The sequence below is a fragment of the Bombina bombina genome, chromosome 1, assembly GCF_027579735.1.
Source record: "Bombina bombina isolate aBomBom1 chromosome 1, aBomBom1.pri, whole genome shotgun sequence".
Classification (NCBI taxonomy): domain Eukaryota; kingdom Metazoa; phylum Chordata; class Amphibia; order Anura; family Bombinatoridae; genus Bombina; species Bombina bombina.
The window spans coordinates 1,220,925,185-1,220,953,154 of NC_069499.1; the positions used below are offsets into that span (position 1 = coordinate 1,220,925,185).

At 38.9% G+C, this 27,970-nt stretch overlaps 1 protein-coding gene across 1 annotated transcript in view; it reads left to right on the forward strand.

Annotated features, from left to right (window-relative positions):
* The window catches only part of PHAF1 (phagosome assembly factor 1), a 149,445-nt gene that overhangs the window by 58,724 nt on the left and 62,751 nt on the right, over nt 1–27,970 (forward strand). The window contains exon 7 of the mRNA XM_053700334.1: nt 54–148. Within this exon, the coding sequence (XP_053556309.1) occupies nt 54–148 (95 nt within the window). The remainder of the gene's footprint in view (nt 1–53; nt 149–27,970) is intronic.

The window sequence follows — 27,970 nt, forward strand, 5'->3', positions numbered from 1 at the left end:
GGTACTGATGTGGTGGATTTTATATTGGTTTATATATTGTTTCTCTACTTCAGTTTACAACTCTGCAGAACAGCTATTCCACCTCAATTTCCGTGGTCTGTCTTTCTCTTTCCAACTGGACTCTTGGACAGAAGCCCCAAAATTTGAGGTAGGTGTTCACTGAAATATCTCCACCCATTATGTTAACAGTAATTATTGACCAGTTTGACCCTTTACGGTCCTATTAATTTTCACTTAGTGTGCCAGCAGATCTTAATTAATTTAAGGGAAAAAAACAAACATTCATTTAATCTCTCTCTCTCTCTTTTTCTCTCTTTCTCTCTCTCTCTTTTTCTCTTTCTCTTTCTCTCTCTCTCTCTTTCGTGTGTGTGTGATACTGCAAACAGTAGCGGATATATTCCGACATAGGACCGCAAAGCACTCCAGAATTTATTGAAAACTAAACACTATCTACTACATATATAGTCATTGAAGATTTGAATGTGAATTATATTTACTGAACAGTGATGTCTTTATAATGCTGAGCTCTCTATATCTCATAGTTTTGATTATACCCTCCTAAGCAGTGTGTATATTGAGTTAACAGAGTATAATTATTTATTTAGGAGATTAAAAAACACTAAATACATTTTATAAGCATAGTATTAAGGTTATTCCCTGCCTTCCTATAGTCATGGGTGCCGCCATGTTGAAATCTTTTACTATATTCCAGTGTTGATATGTTTGCACCTAGGTTTGTAGTGTAACATAGGTTCCATAATGGCAGAACCCATGATTAGAAGGAAGGGACATAACATGTGTTTAGTGCCCCCTTTAAAAGCTATACTCAATGGATTCTGTTGCTACATTATTAGTATGACAATAAGTTCGTACAGAAATCTAAACTATTTGAGCCCCCTCATTTTGAGTGCTTATAATTCTAGAGAAAATGGGGAAGATTGAAAGAACCTAAGAAATTTTTTAAATGGTAATAAAACAAACATATAATATGCTTCTTTCAAAAGCTGAGTTTATTTAAAACACTTTATACAGTTGGGAACTACAACATATAGAATTCTATAGAGTTGGAAGCTGAAAAATGTCTAGTTTGAGAAGGTAATCAGAAATAAATCTAAGATCATTAGGAGAGAGACAATAATATATATGAGAGTGGAGCAGTGATTTAAAGGTTTTAAGTATCTTTATAGTCTGTATGAAGTCCTCTATAACATATGGGGTATATTTTCCGCCACCAGGAGGAAGTCAAGAACCCATAAAAGAGCTTTAAACCCCCCTCACCTCCCATCTCTCTCTTAGTTTTGTTATTGGTCTTGTAGGAGTTGGTTGAGAATAGAAGTGTTTCAAGCTACTTGCTTATGGATTAAAAATTGGGAGCTCAGACCTATGTGAAACCAAGTGTCCCTGGTGAGTTTAATTTACAAGGAAGACAGAAAAGAATCTTCACAGCAGCTGAATTATACAAATAACCGATACTAATAATAATAATAATGGACATAGGAATATCCTGTTATGTGCTCAGTATTTCCTTATGGGACTTCAGCCATAACTACCCTTAGGCATCGCGGGGACTCATTCTTAGTCTCCCCCTGAGGGACACAGGTATTTCCTACTGCAATCCTCTGCAGTACTCGATGCCTGCACTGGATGGGCTTTGTACTGGTTACAGCTGCATTGACATTTATTTGACATGTCTGGTAAGCCAGTTGAGAGGCTATTTGTAGGTACAGCATATCCATGGGACTTAACTTGCTCTCCTCATGACACACATTTTCTTTTCTCCTTTTCAGGTTCCTACCTACCCTATCCTTATCAGGGACATAGTCAGGGAAGCCAGGCAGCTATGGAGACACTTATGGGGGCACTTTTTTAAAATAGGTGTATGGACCTTTAAGAAACCGCCATCTGCTCAGTGCAGTTAGTGGCTTAGTAGAGGAGGCTCCGGTTAGGCAGGGGAACATTATTTTATTAGTTTAATTTTTGTGTTATGCTTGGTGCACACTTATTTTACTGGGGGGGGGGGGGGGAACAAAAGTTATATTAACCTATTTGCTGCAGCACTGGCTTTTCTCCCGGCAGCAGCCCCACACCCTCAGTGTTCCGGGGCTTTTCTCCTCAGTCTGGAGTCTCTACAGTCATTAATTGTGATTCTGCCGTTTTGGACCAGATTCCAAATATGCTTTCAGTGCCTTCCAAACCCAGGAAAGGTTAGTACCCATACAGGAGCTGCCAGGGGGTATTTAGGGACTATTCACTATACATAAGGGCTGTAGTTTTAACTACACTGAGGAAAAATGTAGGTGTCTGAGGGAGTGTAAACATAGTGTAGAGGGCTCTCTGCCAGTTATGTTCTGTACTAATCCTTATATAGGGTGTCATTGCATACTTTATTATAAGCAAAAAATGGAACAAAATTACTCTGTCCCCATATCTCTATAGAGTTTCTGATATCCCTCTGTCTACATATATATGTTTATTTTGTAAATCTGTTCCAGTATGCCAGCTCAATCAAATTTGTGAGAATTGTATACCTTGGATTTTGCCAACTTCAACCATCCACTTTTCCGAGGGAAGTTTGCCCAATACTTGATTTTACTCCTGAATTAAAAAATCGCAAGTACAAAATTGTGACACATTGTGTGGTGGCTGTCCCCAAACCATGTAAACTTAAGGGTAAATCTGGGGTTAATGTGCAAAAAATCTTCATCTCAACCGCAAATTCCTGCTCTCTTACAGAGCTCTGACTCTGAGGATGCAAACATTTCTAGTTCCGATGCTGAAGTGTCATCGGATGAACAGAAACATGTTCCTGATCCTGAATATGACAATGCCTTTGGATTTAAAGTCAAATATATCTGTAGCTTATTGCATGAGATTTAAAAAAAAAAAAAAAAACTCTAGAAAATTCTGAGGAAAAGCCTGCTGAATACAAACCTGTTAAGCAGTTAAATATTTCAAAGCTCCACTAAAAATTCACAGGTATTTCAGGTCCCTATAGTCTCTGACTATATTGCCAAGGAATTGAAAAAGCCAGGCATGCCTTTAGCTCCTTCTCCAGATTTAAGAAAATGTACCCCATTCCAGAACAGAATGTGGAAGTGTGGAGAAAAAGTTGATGGAGCTATTTCTACCCTTGCCAAACGTACAACTATCTCTATGGAGGATAGCACTCCACAAATTGGAGTCTTCTTAAGGAAGCTCTTTCTTCAAATCGGTCTCTCTCATCTGTGTGGCTGCAGCGGGATCACTCTGGTGTGATTCCTTAGCCAAAATGGTGTCTACTAAAAAAATCCAAGGAAAAGAACGGACGAGAGAATCGGTTTTGTTCTTTTTGCTCCTCAGGAGATCAGAAGTCTTCGTCTTCCCAGAAATCTGAGCCCTCCAAGTTGGCCTGGAAGCCTGGTTCTTCATGAGCAAAGAGCAAAAAGTCCAACACCACCACTAAATCGGCATAAAGGTGTGGCCCCGGGCCAGATTCTGTTTTTGTAGGGTGCAGACTGAGTCTTTTTCATAAGGCCTGGTTCAAGTCAGTCCAGGACCTCTGGGCTCGAAATATCATTTCACAGGGTTACAGGATGTTCCCAAAAGCTCATTATATCCTGCTACAAGGGTAACATTTCTAGGAGTCATAATAGATCCTCAGTCCTGTTCCTGACAGAACCACGCAGGATAAAACTTAAGATAGCATGTCTCTCCCTGCAAAGTACTCCATTTCCATCTGTAGCTCAGTGCATGGAGGTGGCGGGTCTTATGGTAGCTGCTTCTGACATGGTTCCTTTTGCCCGTCTTCACTTGCATCCCCTTCAACTGTCCATGCTCAGTCAGTGGTCAAAGATTTATCTGCATTTGGAACAACAAATCGCTCTCAGGCGGGGTGCAGTCTGGAATTTTTAAAGAGCACAAGGAGTCTGGTCTCCTTTAGAGGCAAGGTTATCAATAAACATTCTTGAACTTCGAGCGATTCTTTTGGCTCTTCAGTCCTGACGCCTGTTGAAGGAGGAAAAATGTATCCAGTCGGACAACATGATAGTGGTGGTCTACATAAATCAAAGAGGTACACACAGTTCACTGGCCATGCAGGAAGTGTATCAGATTCTGTTCTGGGCAGAGAGGAATCAATTCTTCCTTTTCACATACCAGGTGTGAACAAATAGTAGGCGGATTACCTCAGCCATCAATCGGTTCCTCCAGGAGAATGGTCTCTCCATTAGAACATATTTACTCAATTAGTGATCAAATGGGGCCTACCAGACATAAATTTGATGGCTTCTCACTTAAATCACAAACTTCAAAGGTATTGTGCAAGATCAAAAGACCCAAAGGCTCACATGATAGACGCCTTGGTATGACCATGGGAGTTTCTAGCATATGTGTTTCTTCTGTTCTTCTTCCGAGAGTCATTGCTCGGATCAAACAGGAGTCAGTGTCAGGAATATTAATTGTTCCATCCTGGCCCTGCAGGACATGGTATGCGGATTTAGTGCAGATGCCCTCATCTCCTCCATGGCTTCTTCCTCTGACATGAAACCTGTTATCACAAGGTCCTCTGTTCCATTAGGATCTCAAATCTCTAAATTTAACGGCATTGAGGTTGAACGCCTAGTTTTAAAACATAGAGGATTCTCAGATTTGGTTATTGACACTCTCATACAGGATAGAAAACCTGTGATTCAAAAGATTTAGAGCAAAAATTTGGAAAGCAAATTTTGTGTGGTGCTCTTCCAAAGGGTTATTTTGGTGTTCCTTTTGGATTCCTAGAATTCTTCAGTTCTTACAGGGTGGCCTTGACAAGAGTTTGCCAGCTAGTTCCCTCAAAGATCAAATTTCTTCTTGAATTGTTCTTTTTTTTTTTTTAGGAAGTTGGCTAAACTTCCTGATGTTCAGACTTTTGTCTTGTCATTAGTTAGGTTTTACAACTGGCCTAATTCTATTTCTCCACCCTGGAATTTAAACCTCATCCTTTCAGTATTACAAGGCTCTCCCTTTGAACCAATGCACTCCATTGACATCATGCTGTTGTCCTGGAAAGTACTTTTCTTATTAGCAATCTCTTTCTGAATTGTCAGCATTTTCTTGTGATTCTCCATTTTTAATCAAGAAATTGTTCCATCTTTGTGTCAACACACTGCTAACTCTAAGGATAGATTGTTGCATAATTTGGATGTGGTCAGAGCTTTGAAGTTCTATCTCCAAGCTACTAAAGAATTCAGAAAAACTTCTAGTTTGTTTATTCATTACTCTGGGACTTGTAAAGGACAAAAAAGTTACACTACGGTAGCGTTGGCTTCTTGGCTTAAAGGGACACTCAGGTTAAATTAAATTTTCATGATTCAGATACAGCATGTAATTTTAAATAACTTTCCAATTTACCTCCATTAAAAAAAATGTGCACAGTCTTTTATATTTACAATTTTTGAGTCACCAGATCCTACTGAGCATGTGCAAGAATTCACAGACTATACATATATGCATTTGTGATTGGCTGATTGCTATCACATGGTACAAGGGGAGTGGAAATATACATAACTTTGAAATTTGTTATAAAAAAATCTACTATTCATTTGAAGTTCAGACTAAGTGCTATTGCATTGTCTTGTTATCTTGCATTTGTTGATTATGCAAATGTAATGTGTTGACTGGTCCTTTAAAGGGATTCACAAGGATTACTTGGTGGTGGATTAGTCGCCTCCTAAACGTATCTCATCTCACTCTACAAAAGCAGTGGCAACATTGTAGGCCTTTAAGAATGATGCATCTTTGGAGCAGATTTGCAAAGCTGCCACATGGTCTTCTCTGCATACTTTTTTCCAAATGTTATAATTTTGATGTTTTTGCTTCTTCACAAGCAGCTTTTGGCAGGAAAGGCCTTCAGGCTGCGCTTTCGTCTATCTATGAACTGTCAGAGAAAATTGCTTCCACCCTTACGGTAACATAGACCATCTGCTTACCTTGATCCCATATGTTATGGAGGACTGTGGACCATCATCATTTTACATAAGAAAACCAAATTTATGCTTACCTGATAAATTATTTTCTTTCGTAATGATAATGGTCCACAGGCCCCGCTCATGTTAGGTGACATTTCTTATTACACCGCTATAGACCCTGCTTTGTCTTTCCTACCTTTATTTTCCTTTTTCTCTAATTGGCTATATGTGAAACTAAGAGAGAGGTGGGAGGGTTTTAAAGCTCTTGTACAGGTTCTTGACCTCCTTCTGGTGGCGAGACATATATCCCATATGTTATAGAGGACTGTGGACCATCATGATTCTGAAAGAAAATAATTTATCAGGTAAGCATACATTTAGTTTTAACACTATGCCTTAAAGGGACAGTCAATAGTATTTAAAAAAAAAAAAATAAAGAAAAAAAAAAAGTACAATAAAGTTAAATAATTGCATGGCATTAGATTTGTTACATTTTTTTAACTGCTATGAAAAGGGTCTTTTCATTCCAGCTCCCATACTCGTTCAAGCTTCTTAAAGCCAGACTCCCTTCTTATCAGCTTTTTTTTCTTTCTTTTTTTTTTATTGCTCCATGAAACCCAGAGGGTTGCAGTGTTTGCACTACTGGTAGCCAGCCGATTAGCTCACCCGATGTATTCAGCTAGATCCCAGCAGAATGAAGCAAAATTGATAATACAAGTAAATTGGAAAGGTGTTTAAAATGCTATGCTCTGTCCTCATGAAATAAAAGATTTGGGTTTCATGTCCCTTTTAATGAAAGTGAAGGCAGACAGTGCATCCATATGCCTTACTATCACCTCAGAGTCTGCTACCACAGTATGCTGCTGAGGCTCTGCTGTTTAGTCAGCAGATTCTGTGAGACAGCTCATGTAGCAATTCTGCACAGTAACTTAAGTACGTTATACATCTAATGTAATGCAATACTTTTCAATGCAATTTTTTTAATTTTATGTTTACTGTCACTTCAAAGTTATATTAAAGTCAGATTTTGTTTTTGCCAAAAATTTGAAGTTCTCCGTATCAGCTTCCACTCCATTTTTCTGTTAGTGTCAAGATCAAGGAAAACAGATTTAACATAATAACATTTAACATTTAACATAATATTTGAATAAAAATATCAGCGCACACTGGATTAGAATAAGATATCAATTAAATGGAAAATACTAAAATAATTAAAAAATGTATACACATGTATATGTTATCAATAATGTAAAAACAAATATTTGTACACAAAAGTACTTGCACAAACACTGTATGGAGAGTTTAAATAACTGATTCCCTTTTCTTCGGTTGCAGCTTAGTGTGTATTCCGGGTGCTTTGGTCCCAACAAGAAAAGGTAGCTGAAAGATATAAACACACAGCGCCCACCGATTCAAGGTAGTATAGATACAATTTTAATATTAGCGCAATTAAGCATACATTGCACTTACAGAATAAAAGTGGTCAATAGGCACATCATCCAAAAGATGCAAATCTGTGACTGTCCGTAAATAACCAGATGGAATATTAGTTCTATGCAGAGTGTGGATTTCTAGCGTTCCTAGTGAGGAGGTCCCATACAGTCTTTATAACTGTTTACTTTAGAATGTCAATGTAATTCCAACTCCTTTAATCTTTCACTCAGACGCCTTTTCACATCAGAACACTCCAATACCGGCTAAAATGCAGTTTCGTGTACGTTGAACTGCTTAAAAAACCCTATGCGTTTCGTTTGCACAGGGGTACCTTTTGATTAACGTATACCCTTTTGCATGAACAGCCCAAATTTAAAATACCTGTACAGGAAGTGACATAAAGGGAGTCGGCTCGAATAGCTGTATTTGTCACTCCTGGGTCCTAAAGTTCATCATTTAATAAGTTGAGGACCATTTCCCAATACACACATTTAACATAAATATTGTACAAATAAATAAATACATAAGTCTCAAATTATGTCACATAGCAGGAATATTACAGCAAATAAGCAGATTGAATCCTATCTATAACCATATACATCGTCAAAATGATACCTGTACAGGAAGTGACATAAAGGGAGCCGGCCCGAATAGCTGTATTTGTCATTCCTGGGTCCTAAAGTTCATCATCTAATAAGTTGAGCATCATTTCCCAATACATATGTATTTATTTATTTGTACAATATTTAAGTCTCAAATTATGTCACATAGAGAGAATATTACAGCAAATAAGCAGATTGAATCCTATCTATAATCATATACATCTTCAAAATGATCACAACATTTTATCTAAAATAGTTCCCTAAGTAAGGGATAGTAATACAACTGGCTAACACTCTTAAGCTGGAAGAAATAAGTGTGACACCTGCTCCTATACTTGCTGATGGTCCTATAAAAAGTTTGTAACCTTATCGGTGCTAGGGGGACTTAGATAATATTATATATTTTGCAAACTATCCATCTATTTAATCTTTTATTATAAACAGTCCAATAATAGTTACTAACTGTTCATATCTAAGGATACAATGTCTTTTTATACAGAGAACGCTGCCAAATCTAAGTCCATATTTAAACCAACTGGATGCAGACTTTTAAGTTCCGTAATCCAGAATGTCTCTCTCCTTCTGAGTTTTGTAAGCCTATTGGTCCCTTCTGATTTATGTGGGATCCAATCAATTATTTTAATTTTTAAACCCTCGGGATTACTGACATGAAAATCTCTAAAGTGATCCATCGCATTATGTTTGACTACTGCCTTGGATATATTATTAGTGTGTTCCCAAAGTCTCTTTTTTATTTTTCTCTTAGTAGATTTTATTACATGGACAAATAAGTTGATATACTACATAGGTAGACTCGCAGGTGCATCTATATTTCATATTATAGTTTTTATCCCCTATAGCGTTAGAGAACATATTACTTTGTATAACATAATCACACATATTGCAAGATCTTTTTTTACACTGAAATGTTCCAGGTTGTGATGATAGCCAATTTGATACAGGAATTATTAACTGTGCACTTTTTAATTTTGAAGGCGCCAAGGAGTGTTTTAAATCCCTATTTTTCTTAAAAACAGTTTTTGGTTTATCTCCTAATATTGGATTCAAAATCAGATCTTGTTTCAGGATTTTCCAATTTTTTGTAAGTATTTTACGTATCTGATTAGAGCCTTCAGGTTGTAATAAATAATGGATCCTCAGATACACTTGTACCCTTATGAGGAATGAATACTTTCTCTGATTTAGGGATTAATAGTTGTTCTCTTGATATTACATCAACTTTATTTTTTGCTTCTAACAGCCAATTCTCCCTATAGCCCTTGTCTCTAAATTTATTTGAAAGAATTTCTGCTTCCTTCTGGAAGTCTGAATCTTTATTGCAGTTCCTCTTAAGACGTTGATATTGTCCTAAGGGTACATTTTGGATCCATTTTTCCAAATGGCCACTATCTGCACTCAGAAAATTATTCCTGTCTATATTTTTTCTAAAGTTCTTAACAGCTATTTTTTGCGACCCATCTATATATAATGTTAAGTTCAAAAAATCAATAAAATCCTTTGTTATTGAACTAGTGAATTTAAGATTGAATGGATTATTATTTTTTTTTTATTTTTTTATTTATTTATTTTTTTCTAAATTTTTATTCGGTTTTAGAATAAGAGGTAACATTTAGGGACACGCAGGACCCCTGATCTGACATACACAAACAAAAGGATCGGACACGCAGGTGCAATAGCTGTGCAAACATTGATATATCGTAGATAAATTGCAGGGAAAGGAAACATTTGGGGGGACACAGGACCCCTGTTCAAGCATACACAAACAAAAGGATCGGACACGCAGGTCCGATTGCAATAGCTGTTCAAAAGTTGATATATCATAAGTAAATTGCAGGGATATGTGGTGAAAATAGTTCACCAAGGTGGAACCCTAGTGTGGGCTCTAGAAATTGGGGGGGGGAGGGGCGATACTTGTAAATTAGGTTTAATTCCAAAGACAAGTAAGATGCACATTGTGTCTAGTACATACTTTACCCAGCACTTATTGTGTCTAACACCCACTGCACCTGGCACTCATTACACCTAGCACATGCCGTACGCAGCACACATTCGCTGTACTTCACTCGTTATATTTAGCTTAACCCATACCCAGCGCACACAGTTCCCAGCACACAATATACCTAGCACACACTGTACTTAACCCACATTGTACCCAGCATACCTTGTACCTAGCACACATCATACCTAGCACAACCCGGCACCTACCTTACCTAGTACACGCAGTACCTAGCACACAGTGAACCTAGCACTCACTGTAGCCAGCACTCATTGCATCTAACGCACGCTGCACCTAGCACACATTGTACCTAACACGCATTGTATTTAGCACACATAGTACCCAGCCCACATTGTACCCAGCTCACACTGTACCCAGCACACACTGTACCTAGCACACACTGTACCTAGCACACACTGTACCTAGCACACACTGTACCTAGCACACACTGTACCTAGCACACACTGTACCCAGCACACACTGTACCCAGCACACACTGTACCCAGCACACCCTATACCTAGCACACACTGTACCTAGCACACACTGTACCTAGCACACACTGTACCTAGCACACACTGTAGCCAGCACTCATTGCATCTAACGCACGCTGCACCTAGCACACATTGTACCTAGCACACATTGTACCTAACACGCATTGTATTTAGCACACATAGTACCCAGCCCACATTGTACCCAGCTCACACTGTACCCAGCTCACACTGTACCCAGCTCACACTGTACCCAGCTCACACTGTACCCAGCACACACTGTACCCAGCACACACTGTACCCAGCACACACTGTACCCAGCACACACTGTACCCAGCACACACTGTACCCAGCACACACTGTACCCAGCACACACTGCACCCAGCACACACTGCACCCAGCACACACTGCACCCAGCACACACTGCACCCAGCACAAACTGTACCCAGCACAAACTGCACCCACATGATACTTAGTACCCACTGTACCTAGCTCACACTGTACCTAGCACACGCCGTACCCGGCACCTCCCTTGCCTGGCACATGCAGTACCTAGCACACATTGAACCTAGCACATATTAAACTTAGTACACGCTGTGCCTAGCACACACTGTACCTAGCACACACTGCAACTAGCACACATTGTACCTAGCACACACTGCACCTAGCACACACTGTACCTAGCACACAGAGAGTCTAGCACACAGAGCACCCAGCACACTCTGTACCCAGCACACATTGTACCCAGCACACACCGTACTTAACACACATGATACTTAGTACCCACTGTACCTAGCTCACACTGTACCTAGCACACGCCGTACCCGGCACCTCCCTTGCCTGGCACATGCAGCACCTAGCACAAATTGAACCTAGCACATATTAAACCTAGTACACACTGCGCCTAGCACACACTGCACCTAGCACGCATTGTACCTAGCACGCATTGTACCTAGCACACATTGCACCTAGCACACATTGCACCTAGCACACATTGCACCTAGCACACATTGCACCTAGCACACATTGTACCTAGCACATATTGTACCTAGCACACACTGTGCCTAGCACACACTGTACTTTGCTCAAACCGTACCTAGCACACGCCGTACCCGGCACCCCCCTTACCTAGCACATGCAGCGCCTAACACATATTGTATCTAGCACACATTGTACCTAGCACACATTGTACCCAGCACACACCGTACCTAGCACGCAATTCCTGTACCTGTTGTACCTAGCTCACACCGTACCTAGCTCACACTGTACCTAGCACACGCCGTACCCGGCACCACCCTTGCCTGGCACATGCAGTACCTAGCACACATTGAACCTAGCACACATTGAACCTAGCACACATTGTACCTAGCACACATTGTACCTAGCACATACTGTACCTAGCACACAGAGAACCTAGCACACAGAGTACCTAACACACACTGTACCTAACACACACTGTACCTAGAACACACTGTACCTAGAACACACTGTACCTAGAACACACTGTACCTAGAACACACTGTACCTAGAACACACTGTACCTAGAACACACTGTACCTAGAACACACTGTACCTAGAACACACTGTACCTAGAACACACTGTACCTAGAACACACTGTACCCAGCACACACTGTACCCAGCACACACTGTACCCAGCACACACTGTACCCAGCACACACTGTACCCAGCACACACTGTACCCAGCACACACTGTACCCAACACACACTGTACCTAGCACACAGAGTACCTACCTCGCAGATCACCTAGCACACATTGTACCTAGCACACACTGTACCTAACACACACTGTACCTAGCACACACTGTACCTAGCACACACTGTACCCAGCACACACTGTACCCAGCACACCCTATACATAGCACACACTGTACCTAGCACACAGAGTACCTACCTCGCAGATCACCTAGCACACATTGTACCTAGCACACACTGTACCTAACACACACTGTACCTAGCACACACTGTACCTAGCACACACTGTACCTAGCACACACTGTACCTAGCACACACTGTACCTAGCACACACTGTACCCAGCACACAGAATACCTGGCACACACTGTACCCAGCACACCCTATACCCAGCACACACTATACATAGCACACACTGTACCTAGCACACACTGTACCTAGCACACACTGTACCTAGCACACACTGTACCCAGCACACACTGTACCCAGCACACACTGTACCCAGCACACACTGTACCTAACACACACTGTACCTAACACACACTGTACCTAGCACACACTGTACCTAGCACACACTGTACCTAGCACACACTGTACCTAGCACACACTGTACCTAGCACACACTGTACCTAGCACACACTGTACCTAGCACACAGAGTACCTAGCTCGCAGATCACCTAGCACACATTGTACCTAGCACACACTGTGCCTAGCACACACTGTACTTTGCTCAAATTGTACCTAGCACACGCCGTACCCGGCACCTCCCTTAGCTGGCACATGCAGCGCCTAACACACATTGTACCTAGCACACATTATACCTAGCACACATTGTACCCAGCACACACTGAACCCAGCACACATTGTACCCAGCACACACTGTACCTAACACACACTGTACCTAACACACACTGTACCTAGCACACACTGTACCTAGCACACACTGTACCTAGCACACACTGTACCTAGCACACACTGTAGCTAGCACACACTGTACCTAGCACACACTGTACCTAGCACACACTGTACCTAGCACACAGAGTACCTAGCTCGCAGATCACCTAGCACACATTGTACCTAGCTCACACTGTGCCTAGCACACACTGTACTTTGCTCAAACTGTACCTAGCACACGCCGTACCCGGCACCTCCCTTAGCTGGCACATGCAGCGCCTAACACACATTGTACCTAGCACACATTATACCTAGCACACACTGTACCCAGCACACATTGTACCCAGCACACACTGTACCTAGCACACACCGTACCTAGCACGCAATTCCTAGTTCCCGTTGTACCTAGCTCACACTGTACCTAGCACACGCCGTACCCGGCATCCCCCTTGCCTGGCACATGCAGTACCTAGCACACATTGTACCTAGCACACATTGTACCTAGCACACATTGAACCTAACACACATTTGTACCTAGCACACACTATACCTAGCACACATTGTACCTAGCACACAGAGAACCTAGCACTCAGAGTACCTAACACACACTGTACCTAGCACACACTGTACCTAGCGCACACTGTACCTAGCGCACACTGTACCTAGCGCACACTGTACCTAGCACACACTGTACCCAGCACACACTGTACCCAGCACACACTGTACCCAGCACACACTGTACCCAACACACACTGTACCCAACACACACTGTACCCAACACACACTGTACCCAACACACACTGTACCCAACACACACTGTACCCAACACACACTGTACCCAACACACACTGTACCCAACACACACTGTACCTAACACACACTGTACCTAACACACACTGTACCTAACACACACTGTACCTAACACACACTGTACCTAACACACACTGTACCTAGCACACACTGTACCTAGCACACACTGTACCTAGCACACACTGTACCCAGCACACACTGTACCCAGCACACACTGTACCCAGCACACACTGTACCCAGCACACACTGTACCCAGCACACACTGTACCCAGCACACACTGTACCCAGCACACACTGTACCCAGCACACACTGTACCCAGCACACACTGTACCCAGCACACACTGTACCTAGCACACACTGTACCTAGCACACACTGTACCTAGCACACACTGTACCTGGCCCACAGAGTATCTAGCTCGCAGAGCCCCTAGCTCGCAGAGCACCTAGCACACAGTTTACCTAACACACATTACACCTAGCACACAGAGTATCTGGTACACAAAGTACCTAGCACACAGGGTACCCAGCTCTCACTGTACCTAGCACACACTGTACCCAGCACACACAGCACCCAGCACACATAGCACTCAGCACACACAGTGCCCAACACTTAAGAAGCAGGTAAATTTGTTCCAGGCTATTGATCTAGGCAGTTGACCCGGCAAACAGTATATTGCTGCCAACTAATACAAAGATAGTGAAGGGGAACAATAAGTTTGTGTTGTCAACATTGATTAAGGTTGCTATTTATGTTAGTGCTAAAGTGTGTAAATTCCTCAAGGAACAGCTGAAATGCGTGAAAGAGTACATGGCACTGAGTAGGTGACAGTATGTAATCGTTAACTATAAAGGTAAAACATTAGAAAGACAAGCATTTTGAAACTAGTAATGTTTAAATAAGCGGCACTTGGGTCACTATATAATGAACAAACTCTATCAGCCTGCAATCTGCCTGAAGTCATATGTCCCAAAGTTAGTATGCCAGGCCGTAGGGTCATCATTTTTATGGTCAAACCAAATGGGACAACAAGTAAAGGTCCTTCTTAGGGGCACAAAGTTACAAACTGAGCTATCCAATCCCAGTCCGGTCGTAGCTGTACTCACATCTGACATCCCTAGATCTAGGCTGTTGGTCTGCAGCGGCAGGGCCCCAGAGATGTCAGCCCGGATCAGCAACAGCTCACTCGTCCCATCAAAGAAGTGTGATGCTGCAAGATTCCGAAATGAACACAAGGGTTTCTGACGCTCCTGGGTCCGGCCGCTCCCCCTCGGCCAGGCACCAAAAGCGAGTCCCATCGCTAGATCCCGGCAGGAATCTAGTGAGTATAGGTGTTGGGATGATGAGGCTTGTGCCAGTAGTAGCGATTCTCCAGGACAACACATAGGCAGCTCTGATGGGTCGTAGTGTCTGCAGCTCCATCCTCTACCCTGCAGGAATGCTAACAGTGTTAATATGCAGGAAGCTGGGTATAGGATCCTTCTTTGTGCTACTGGTTGATCATGTAGTGTCTATGTTGTGATGCCGCATTAGGTAGTCTTGCCAAGCAAAGCTGCATGTGGCCTTTATTAATGGCTGCCGCTTCTGCAGCATGGTTGGTACGGCAGTCTGCAATTTGTAGTGGGTCGATTCTTCCTTGGCGTGGGTTGTTGGATAGACGGTTTTTCCCAGTGTGTAGTATTGCTGTAAGAATAAGACCGTAGCGGATCCATGGAGGTGCAACTGGAAACGTTTAGGCAGCCAGCGCTCATGAAAATGGCGGCTCTCACACCACAAGTGCACTAGAGTATAAGCCTGCAGCATTTTTTACAAGGCAGCCACTGTGCACACTTTAGAATCCTAGGATAGATTGAAAGTCCTAAATAATTTAGGCGAAATATTAGGCTAATGCTTAAGCAATAACCCCATGTAGAAGCTCTGTAAGCCAGGAGCTCCACAAAACACGTCCAGTCACTTCAGTAGATGGCTCCGCCCCCTGGATTATTATTTAGATGAGTGACGAAATCTGAGGCTTCCTGTATGTTCCCTTCCCAAATAAATAACAGGTCATCTATGTACCTGTAATATTTCTTAATGTTCTTTAGATAGGGATTATTGGACCATATGAAGCAATCTTCAAGCTCACCCATGTAAATATTAGCATATGAGGGTGCCATAGTTGTACCCATGGCTGTTCCCTGTATTTGTCTATAAAATTTACTTTTGAACACAAAAATATTATGTTCTAAAATAAACTGGATTCCTTTAAGAAGAAACGAAATATGCTTCTCAATCATATTAAATTTTGCACAATGGGATGCGACCGCCTTAATACCTTTCTGGTGAGGAATAGAGGTGTATAGGGCAGAAACATTGCATGAAATCCACAAGGACCCTGGCCCCCAGGTAGTACCCTCAAATTTATTGATCACATCCATAGTATCTCTTACATAAGTTTTTATATTTTTTACTATCGGCTGCAAGTAGCCATCTATATATTTTGAGAGGTGATCAGTAACTGAATCAATACCTGAAATAATGGGTCTCCCTGGGGGATTAATAGGGTCCTTGTGGATTTTAGGCAGATGGTAGAAAATAGGGGTTCTTGGATTAGGTTCAAAAATATATCTGAATTCTTCTTCATTTAATATCTGATCTTCCTTTGCTTTATTTAACAACTTCAATAATTCTTTATTATAAACTTCAGTTGGATTTGTAGATAATAATTTGTATGTATTTCTACAATTCAATTGGTTAAAAGCTTCCTTTAGATAATCTTTCCTATTTTGTAGAACCAATCCACCACCTTTGTCCGCTCAATTCAGGATTCTTAGATAAAGAATTTAGTGCCAATCTCTCTTGTTTATTCATTTTGTCCCTGTATTTTAATGACTTTAACATCTTTTTATTATTCAGGATTTTATCAAAGTCCTCTGTTACCAATTTATTAAAAATTGGAATACAGGGACCTTGTGAGGAGACAGGATAGAATGTAGAAGGTCGTTTTAAGTTAGAATGAGTGATTTTTATATCATCCTCATGTATACTTTGATCTAATAGATCCATAATTAGGTCTTGAATTATAACTGATTCACTACTTTTATTTTCTACGATATTTTTGTTATCAGTTCCTAGATTCTCTAAAATTGTTACATAAGCCCAATAATTTCCTTCCAATGTTTTAGCACAGATGTTATTGCTATTGAATTTAGCAAAATGTCTTTTCAGAGTGACTTTTCGTATAAAGTTTTGAAAATCAATATATGTTTTGAATTTATTTGGTCTAGTTTTAGGTGCAAAACTCAAACCTTTTTGTAACAAACGTGTTTCATTAGAAGTTAAGGTATGATCAGATAAATTAAAAATCATACTCTTTGTTCTTTCTAATTCTTCTTTTTTGCCTTCTTTCCCTTTTTGGATTCTCCCTGCTCGTCTCCCCCGCTTTGTTCTAAACTTCTTTTCCTTATTTTGGACTTGAAGATTTGAAAAGGGGCAGTTTTTTCACTTATATTAGTGTCCTGATTTTTATTTTTATTGGTACTTCTTGATGGGATCTCTCCTTTTTCACCTTTATTAAGAGAATTGGTAGATTTGTTTGATAAATGTTTAGGTTTTGCTCCTTGATGAGTCCAACTGTTGCCCAATTCATCTATTTCAACTTCATATCGTTCATCACATAATGGTGAGAACCTATTGGTCTGAGGGAAAGTATGTTCTAGATCGCTATTACTCATTTGATTCCATTAGATATAAGTTTATTTCCTTATTCTTGAATATTTGAATCATTGAATTGATCATTTATTTTATTATAACCCTCTTTTTTTTATTATTAGGTGGCCAGCAACAAAGTTGCAGGACAACCTATTGTTATTGTTCGGATTATTATTATTATTATTATTATTCTTTTTATTCCGCCAAGCTTTGTAATCAATTGCCCATAACTGCTTAACTGTTTTTGCAAAGCGCTTAAAATCAGGTATGCTGGTACAGCCTATTGCTGTGCTACATCTCATGCAAAATTTAACTCATAGGTCACATGCTCTGGCCGCCATATTGCTTTTTACGACAAATTTCGACAAACGCTTAAAAATCTTTAGCTCTGGAACTGCTTATTTTACAACTTTGAAACTCGCTGTGCTTAGTGCTACTATGACCTGAAATTGCTATTGCTCAAGAGAAGTTCCTTGGTCACATGATGTGGCAGCCATCTTGCATTTTGCGAAAATATTCAAACATCTTTTTCTCCTAAACCGCTTAGTGCAATGACGCGCAATTTTGCACATATGCTCCTTGCAAGGTCCTCTACCAAGTTTGTTCAAACTGCGATTTTTCCATAATCAACATGGCTGCTGTGAGACATTAACCTTTTTATCGCCATTTAATTGCGTAATTTTGCACTTTATACGTTAGTTTTACAATATTTAACAATATTACAGTGTAATAGACACATGATTACACATAGTCATAACCCTTAAAGACAATATTGCAGTTAAAATTCGCATTGCGCAATCGCCGTAGTGAAATAAAACATTTGCAAATTTTCATGAAACTTCTGCAAATTGTAGAGGTCTATAGTGAGCATTAGTATGTGCAATTTGAAAGCCGTACATTGCATAGCTTGGCGGCCATTTTGTTTCGTATGCGCCATTTTTAAAAACTATAAAAATCTTCTTCTCCAAAACAGCTTATGGGTAAGACTTGAAATTTTGTTTATAGAGTTATCTTATGACTAACATTCAGATTTGTTCAAGAGAAGTTGATACGTCATGTGGTTTGGCAGCCATTTTGAATTGTTCAAAATTGCTAACAATATATTTAAATTAATAATAAAACAAAAACCATTTTACAAAAATGCTTTATTTTTGCCATGTTTATTGACATCTATAGTGAGCACTATTGTGCATAATATGGAAGCTGTATATCTTACGATTGGGCAGCCATCTTGGTTTACGCGAAAATTTCGAAAGTCTATTTTCTCTGCAACCGCTTATGTAAGAACTGTGAAATTTGCTGTACAGTCTTATATTGTTACCTAGATTTATAATTGCTCATTAGGAGAGAATCAGTCACATGATGCGGCAGCAATATCGGTTTTATGTTTATCGTAATTATTTGCAATTCAATACTTCCTCTTTTGAGTCAATTGCTCACAAAACACAAATTACTTATGCTAAACTCTTGAAATCAGGCATGCTGGTACAGCCTATTGCAATGCTACATCTTATGCAATATTGAACTGATAGGTCATAAGGTTACGCAGCCATATTGTTTTTTGCGACAAATTTCGAGAACTGCTTAATAATCTTTAGCTCTGGAACTGCTTATGTTGCAACTTTGAAACTTGCTCTGCTTAGTGCTGCTATGACCTAGATTTGCCATTGCTCAACAGAAGTGACTTGGTCACATGATGTAGCAACCATCTTGCATTTTGCGAAAATTTTTAAACATCTTCTTCTCTTAAACCGCTTAGTGCAATAAAGCGCAATTTTGCACATATGCTCCTTGCAATGTCCTCTACCAATATTGTTAAAATTGTGATTTTTCCATAATCAACATGGCTGCTGTGAGACATTAACCTTTTTATCGCCATTTAATTGCGTAATTTTGCACTTTATACATTAGTTTTACAATATTTAACAATATTACAGTGTAATAGACACATGATTACACATAGTCATAACCCTTAAAGACAATATTGCAGTTAAAATTTGCATTGCGCAGTCGCCTTCGTGAAATAAAACATTTGCAAATTTTCATGAAACTTCTGCAAATTGTAGAGGTCTATAGTGAGCATTAGTATGTGCAACTTGAAAGCCATATTTTGCATAGCTTGGCGGCCATTTTGTTTCGTATGCGCCATTTTTAAAAACTATAAATATCTTCTTCTCCGAAACTGCTTATGGGACAGACTTGAAATTTTGTTTATAGAGTTATCTTATGACTAACATTCAGATTTGTTCAAGAGAAGTTGATACGTCATGTGGTTTGGCAGCCATTTTGAATTGTTCAAAATTGCTTACCGATATATTTAAATTCATAATAAAACAAAAACCGTTTTACAAAAATGCTTTATTTTTGCCATGTTTATTGATATCTATAGTGAGCATTATTGTGCATAATATAGAGTCTGTATATCTTACGATCGGGCAGCCATCTTGGTTTACGCAAAAATTTTTAAAGTCTGTTTTCTTTGCAACCGCTTATGTAAGAACGGTGAAATTTGCTGTACAGTCTTATATTGTGACCTAGAGTCACAGTTGTTCATGTTGAAGGAATTAGTCACAAGCTGTGGCAGCCATATTGGTTTACGCAAAAATTTTGAAACTGTGTTTTCTTTCCAACCGCTTATGTTAAAACTGTGAAATATGCTGTATAACCATATATTGTCACCTAGAGTTACATTTGTTCATGTTGAAAGTATAGGTCATATGGTGTGGCAGCCATTTTAAAAAACGCAAACATTTCGAAAATGTGTTTTTTTTTTCCAAATGCTTATGTTAGAACTGTAAACAGTTGTTATATAGCTTTATTTTGTGACATAACTACTTATATGGCATTGCAAAAATAATGCGCTGGCCACCTCTATTGCTGCTTGCAGCTATATTTATTATTGTTATTATTCCTATTGTGGTATTTCCCTACCTGATGTTAATAATTTGATTACCTTTTCCTGAATATTCACTACTATTGATTTCAGTATTATAGTTACTATTGGGAAATTTAGAATTCCCTACATTTTGGGTTGGTTTTTAGATCTAATTATTTTCTTCCTATAGGAATAGACCTTATCCTCTTTAAAATCTTTTATATCCCTATCTAATTTTTCGGTTTTGGTAGCCAAAACTGTCCTCCCAAAAGTATTAACCCTGTTTTTTATACTTAAACTTAAACTTAAATTTTTCAATTTCTCTTCTTTCATGAAAGGGTTAATGCTCATAATAGTATCTTTAATTTGATAATTGAACCTGCTGATTTTATACTCTCTATATTTAATTCAGATTCTAATTAAATATAGAGAGTATAAAATCAGCAGGTTAAATGATCAAATATAAAAGATTTTAAAGAGGATAAGGTCTATTCCTATAGGAAGAAAATAATTAGATCTAAAAACCAAACCTATCAAAATGTAGGGAATTCTAAATTTCCCAATACTAACTATAATACTGAAATCAATAGTAGTGAATATTCAGGAAAAGGTGATCAAAATTATTGCCATCATGTAGGAAAATACTACAATAGGAATAATAACAATAATAATAAAAAAGAGCGTTATAATAAAATAAATGATCAATCCAATTATTCAAATGTTCAAGAATAAGGAAATAAACTTATATCTAATGGCCCAAATCAAATGAGTAATAGCAATCTAGAACATATACTTTCCATCAGACCAATAGGTTCTCACCATTATATGATGAACGATATGAAGTTGAAATAGATGAATTGGGCAACATTTGGACTCATCAGGGAGCAAAACCTAAACATTTATCAAACAAATCTACTAATTCTCTTAATAAAGGTGAAAAAGGAGAGATCCCATCAAGTAGTACCAATAAAAAATAAAAATTAGGACACTAATATAAATGAAAAAACTGCCCCTTTTCAAATCTTCAAGTCCAGAGTAAGGAAAAGAAGTTTAGAACAAAGCGGGGGAGACGAGCAGGGAGAATCCATAAGGGAAAGAATGCAATAAAGAAGAATTAGAAAGAACAAAGAGTATGATTTTTAATTTATCTGATCATACCTTAACTTCTAATGAAACACGTTTGTTTTTTGCACCTAAAACTAGACCAAATACATTCAAAACATATATTGATTTACAAAACTTTATACGAAAAGTCACTCTGAAAAGACATTTTGCTAAATTCAATAGCAATAACATCTGTGCTAAAAAACTGGAAGGAAATGATTGGGCTTATGTAACAATTTTAGAGAATCTAGGAACTGATAACAAAAATATTGTGGAAAATAAAAGTAGTGAATCAGTTATAATTCAAGACCCAATTATGGCTCTATTAGATCTAAGTATACATGAGGATGATATACAAATCACTCATTCTAACTTAAAATGACCTTCTACATTCTATCCTGTCTCCTCACAAGGTCCCTGTATTCCAATTTTTAATAAATTGGTAACAGATGACTTTGATAAAATGCTGAATAATAAAAAGGTGTTAAAGTAATTTAAATACAGGGACAAGCAGACAAAGGTGGTGGATTGGTTCTACAAAATAGGAAAGATTATCTAAAGGAAGCTTTTAACCAATTGAATTGTAGAAATACATACAAATTATTATCTACAAATCCAACTGAAGTTTATAATAAAGAATTACTGAAGTTGTTAAATAAAGCAAAGGAAGATCAGATATTAAATGAAGAAGAATTCAGATATTTTTTTGAACCTAATCCAAGAACCCCTATTTTCTACCATCTGCCTAAAATCCACAAGGACCCTATTAATCCCCCAGGGAGACCCATTATTTCAGGTATCAATTCAGTTACTGATCACCTCTCAAAATATATAGATGGCTACTTACAGCCGATAGTAAGAGATACTATGGATGTGATCAATAAATTTGAGGGTACTACCTGGGGGCCAGGGTCCTTGTGGATTTCATGCAATATTTCTGCCCTATACACCTCTATTCCTCACCAGAAAGGTATTAAGGCGGTCGCATCCCATTGTGCAAAATTTAATATGATTGAGAAGCATATTTCGTTTCTTCTTAAAGGAATCCAGTTTATTTTAGAACACAATATTTTTGTGTTCAAAAGTAAATTTTATAGACAAATGCAGGGAACAGCCATGGGTACAACCATGGCACCCTCATATGCTAATATTTACATGGGTGAGCTTGAAGATTGCTTCATATGGTCCAATAATCCCTATCTAAAGAACATTTAAGAAATATTACAGGTACATAGATGACCTGTTATTTATTTGGGAAGGGAACATACAGGAAGCCTCAGATTTCGTCACTCATCTAAATAATAATTCATTCAATCTTAAGTTCACTATTTCAATAACAAAGGATTCTATTGATTTTTTTTTAACTTAACATTATATGTAGATGAGTTGCAAAAAAATAGCTGTTAAGTACTTTAGAAAAAATATAGACAGGAATAATTTTCTAAGTGCAGATAGTGGCCATTTGGAAAAAATGATCCAAAATGTACCCTTAGGACAATATCAACGTCTTAAGAGGAACTGCACTAAAGATTCAGACTTCCAGAAGGAAGCAGAAATTCTTTCAAATAAATTTAGAGAAAAGGGCTCTAGGGAGAATTGGCTGTTAGAAGCAAAAAATAAAGTTGATGTAATATCAAGAGAAAAACTATTAATCCCTAAATCGGAGAAAGTATTCATTCCTCATAAGGGTACAAGTGTATCTGAGGATCCATTATTTATTACAACCTACTCTGAAGGCTCTAATCAGATACGTAAAATCCTTACAAAAAATTGGAAAATCCTGAAACACAAGATCCGATTTTGAATCCAATATTAGGAGATAAACCAAAAACAGTTTTTAAGAAAAATAGGTATTTAAAACACTTCTTGGCCCCTTCAAAATTTAAAAGTGCACAGTTAATAATTCCTGAATCAATTTGGCTATCATCACAACCTGGAACATTTCATTGTAAAAAAGATCTTGCAATATGTGTGATTATGTTATACAAAGTAATATGTTCTCTAACGCTATAGGGGATAAAAATATGAAATATAGATGCACCTGCGAGTCTACCTATGTAGTATATCAACTTATTTGTCCATGTAATACAATCTACTTAGGCAGAACTAAGAGAAAAATAAAAAAGAGACTTTGGGAACACACTAATAATATATCTAAGGCAGTAGTCAAACATAATGTGGTGGATCACTTTAGAGAATTTCATGCCAGTAATCCCGAGGGTTTAAAAATTAAAATAATTGATTGGATCCCACATAAATCAGAAGGGACCAATAGGCTTACAAAACTCAGAAGGAGAGAGACATTCTGGATTACGGAACTTAAAAGTCTGCATCCAGTTGGTTTAAATATGGACTTAGATTTGGCAGCGTTCTCTGTATAAAAAGACATTGTATCCTTAGATATGAACAGTTAGTAACTATTATTGGACTGTTTATAATAAAAGATTAAATAGATGGATAGTTTGCAAAATATATAATATTATCTAAGTCCCACTAGCACCGATAAGGTTACAAACTTTTTATAGGACCATCAGCAAGTATAGGAGCAGGTGTCACACTTATTTCTTCCAGCTTAAGAGTGTTAGCCAGTTGTATTACTATCCCTTACTTAGGGAACTATTTTAGATAAAATGTTGTGATCATTTTAACGATGTATATGATTATAGATAGGATTCAATCTGCTTATTTGCTGTAATATTCTCTCTATGTGACATAATTTGAGACTTAAATATTGTACAAATAAATAAATACATATGTATTGGGAAATGATGCTCAACTTATTAGATGATGAACTTTAGGACCCAGGAGTGACAAATACAGCTATTCGGGCCGGCTCCCTTTATGTCACTTCCTGTACAGGTATTTTAAATTTGGGCTGTTCAAGCAAAATGGTATACGTTAATCAAAAGGTACCCCTGAAGAAGTTTGCTCATTGTGCAAATGAAACGCGTAGGGTTTTTTAAGCAGTTCAACGTACACGAAACTGCATTTTAGTCGGTGTTCTGATGTGAAAAGGCATCTGAGTGAAAGATTAAAGGAGTTGGAATTACATTGACATCCTAAAGAAAACAGTTATAAAGACTGTATGGGACTCCTCACTGTGAATGCTAGAAATCCACACTCTGCATAGTACTAATATTCCATCTGGTTATTTACGGATAGTCACAGAGGTTTGCACTACTTTCAGTGCAATGTATGCTTAATTGCGCTAATATTAAAATTGTATCAATACTACCTTGAATCGGTGGGCACTGTATGTTTATATCTTTCAGATTTAACATAATAGATACACAACTTGCAATAGATGTTATCATTTTATAACTAAAACAAGTTATAACCCTGAATCGGGATACAAGTAGGTATCATTAACGGTTTTATTTATAACATAACTGGGAATTAGCAGTACTAATCCTCCAGGTCAAGAGTGACCTTGAAAGAGATTAAGAAAGGTAAAGATAGAAAAACTAGATGGGGGGGGGAGAAAAAAAAAAGATGGGGAGAAGGGGGGAGTAAGAGAGTGGAGGGAAGAGGGACACACAGGTCAAAGACCCGATATGGATAGGGGCGTTCTGCTTAGTTCAGTGGTCAAAGCACAATTGTGAGGAAGAAGGAGTCCTGTCGCTGTATAGTTTTTTTTAATGGGATGCCTTCCCACATCAGGCGCATTAGTTCGTATGTGTCTGGTTTACCTATTTTCATGTAGTGATACCTTTCTAAATGCAAAAGTTTAGTGACATGCGTCTTCCACTCAGGCAGGAGTGGGGATTTTTTTTCCCCAGTAACAGGGTATGAGCTCCTTTGCGCTACTGAGCATAATGATGAAAAGGAGTCTTTTGGTGTTGTCCCCAAATTTAGGGGAGTTATGAAACAATAAAAGGTCAGGTCTCCTCTAAGACCTCCTTCCAATAGTTCTCCATTTTGGGGCAGCTCCACCAGATGTGGAGCAGCATGCCTTCTCCCCCACATCCCCCTCCAGCAGCTCCCAGAGGCGTTCAGATAGATTATCTTTAGCCTCTGTGGTGTCAAGTACCATCTGCTCAAGAATTTATATTGGGATTCTTGTACCCAAGCAGAGACTAATACTTTTTTTAGTTGTGTCAAAAATGTTATGCCATTGTTTGGGGTCAATTTCATGTCCCAGTTCTTTGTGCCAACTATGTATGTAGGTAGGGAGAGCTTGTTGAATTTCAGATACAATTATACGATATAGGAGGGATATTGGGTGTCTTGGTGCCTGGGGTAAGGTACAAAGGTTTTGAAAGGTGTGGTTGGTCTGGTAAAAGAGGTCCTGTATTTATGTTTTGAAAAAAAAAGTGTGAAAGTCTGGCTGTGTTAAACCAGGATGTGAAAAGAGTAGGGTCCCATTGGCGTTGTAAATAGTAGTGTGATTTAGTGGGTAATGCGGTTTTGTTGTTTTAGAGGGTAAGTGTATGTATTCCTATGTCAGGGTTTTCTCTGAGGGGGGTGAGCTGTGAGTAAGGGTTGGATATAGAACTGCATGTGGAAGTGATTCTGACCCACTCATAAAGGACCTCCCCAATCGGGGGGAAGGAGCTAGTCAAAGCAGGACACCCGCTTCTAGAGATCCAAGCCAAGGCTCCCGTGTTCCCTCTGCTAAGAATGTCTGCGTCTAGTTGAATCCAAGCTTTCTGGCTGGAACCATGGCACCATTCAACCACTCTCTGAAGTAATATTGCCTGTCTGTATTTGTGGATATCAGGAATCCCCAACCCCCCCCCCCCCCCCCCACCATGTGTCTCGACATATACAACGTTTTTTTGTTAATTCTGGGCTTTATTCCCTGCCAAATGTAGGATTCTATTGCCATCTGTATCTGCTTTAGGTGATCTATTTGAGGAGCTAAAGGTATAGTTTGCAGTATGTACAAAACTCTGGGCAGAATGATCATCTTTACTACATTCATTCGGCCCATCCAGAAAATAGACTTACTTTTCCAGCTAGAATGATCTTTAATTTTGTCATCTCTTAGTTTTTCGTAATTAGTTTCGACTATATCTACAACTCGAGGTTTCATAGTAATCCCCAAGTATTGAAGTTCATCCTGAAATATTTTGATAGGGCCTGTTTTTTGGATTTCAGAAAGGTGTCAGTGGATGAGATGTTCAGAAGCTCTGATTTGTTAATGTAAAAATTGGACACTGCTCCATATTTTCTGAACTCCTCTGTTGCTGCTGGCAATGATTGGGCAGTGTTTGACATTGTAAGCAAGACATTGTCTGCATACATTGCTAATTTGTATTCTTTTCTCTGTACTGTAATGCCTTTGATATGAGGATTTGATCGGATTTTACATGCTAGGACCTCTATAGTTAAGGTGAATAGAAATAGGGATAGTGGGGAGCCCTGACGTGTGTCGTTTGTGATTTTGAAAGAATCTGATAAAATGCTATTAGCAAGAACCTTAGCATTAGGGGAGGAGTAGAGTGAGAAGACCGTATTTATAAATTTAGTGCCGAAATTCGTCTTGGTCAGGGTAGAGTGCATAAAAGGCCAGCTGACCTGATCAAAGGCCTTTTCTGCGTCTGTGGATACAAGTGTTAGGGGAATGGAGTTGTTTTGAGCAAACGTTATCAATTTTAGTATTTTGAGGGTATTGTCCCTAGCCTCTCTGGCGGGTATGAAACCTACTTGGTCGGGTTTTATTAATTTGGGCATAAGTGCGTTAAGCCTATTGGCCAAGAGCTTGGCGAGGATCTTTACATCAGTGTTGAGGAGGGATATGGGGTGGAAGTTACCTGGTTTTGTTGTAGGTTTGCCTGGTTTGGGTATCACTTTGATGTATGCTTTAAGCATAGTAGGTGGAAGAGAGGCTGTATTTGGTAACTGGTTGAACAATTGCAATAGGCGCAGGGCAAGTAATTGGGAGAAGGTTTTATAATATTTGGAGCCCATTCCATCGGGTCTTGGACACTTCCCTGTGGTATCGCTTTGTGGATTTCATTGTGTGAACAGGGCGTCTAGGAAGTCTGTGTCCTTAGCATTAAGTGTTGGAAGGGGTATATCTGAGAAGTACTCATGAAGTTGTGGTAGATGGAATCTGTGTGCCAGTTTGGGTGTGGCGCGTGTGTTTTAAGTTGTATAGAGTTTAATAGTAGTCCTTGATTGTATTAGCTATGTGTTTTGCGTCTTTTTTCTTTTGTCTGTGTTTATCTAGTATGTCATGAACATAGGATTTAAGTCTCCTGCGTGTGATTGCTTGGGCTAGATGTTTACCTACATTGTTCGTAGTAGGTTTGTTTCAATAGGAGTGCTTTTCTCTGGTATTCATTTTGCAGGTGGAGTAGTAAGTCTGATTTAGTCTGTTCAAGAGCCTTAGTGTGGGTAGGGTTCTGTGGGTCTTGTTTGTGCAAGGTTTCTTGTCTAGAGACCTGAGCTAAAAGATTTGTAGGGGTTCTCTCT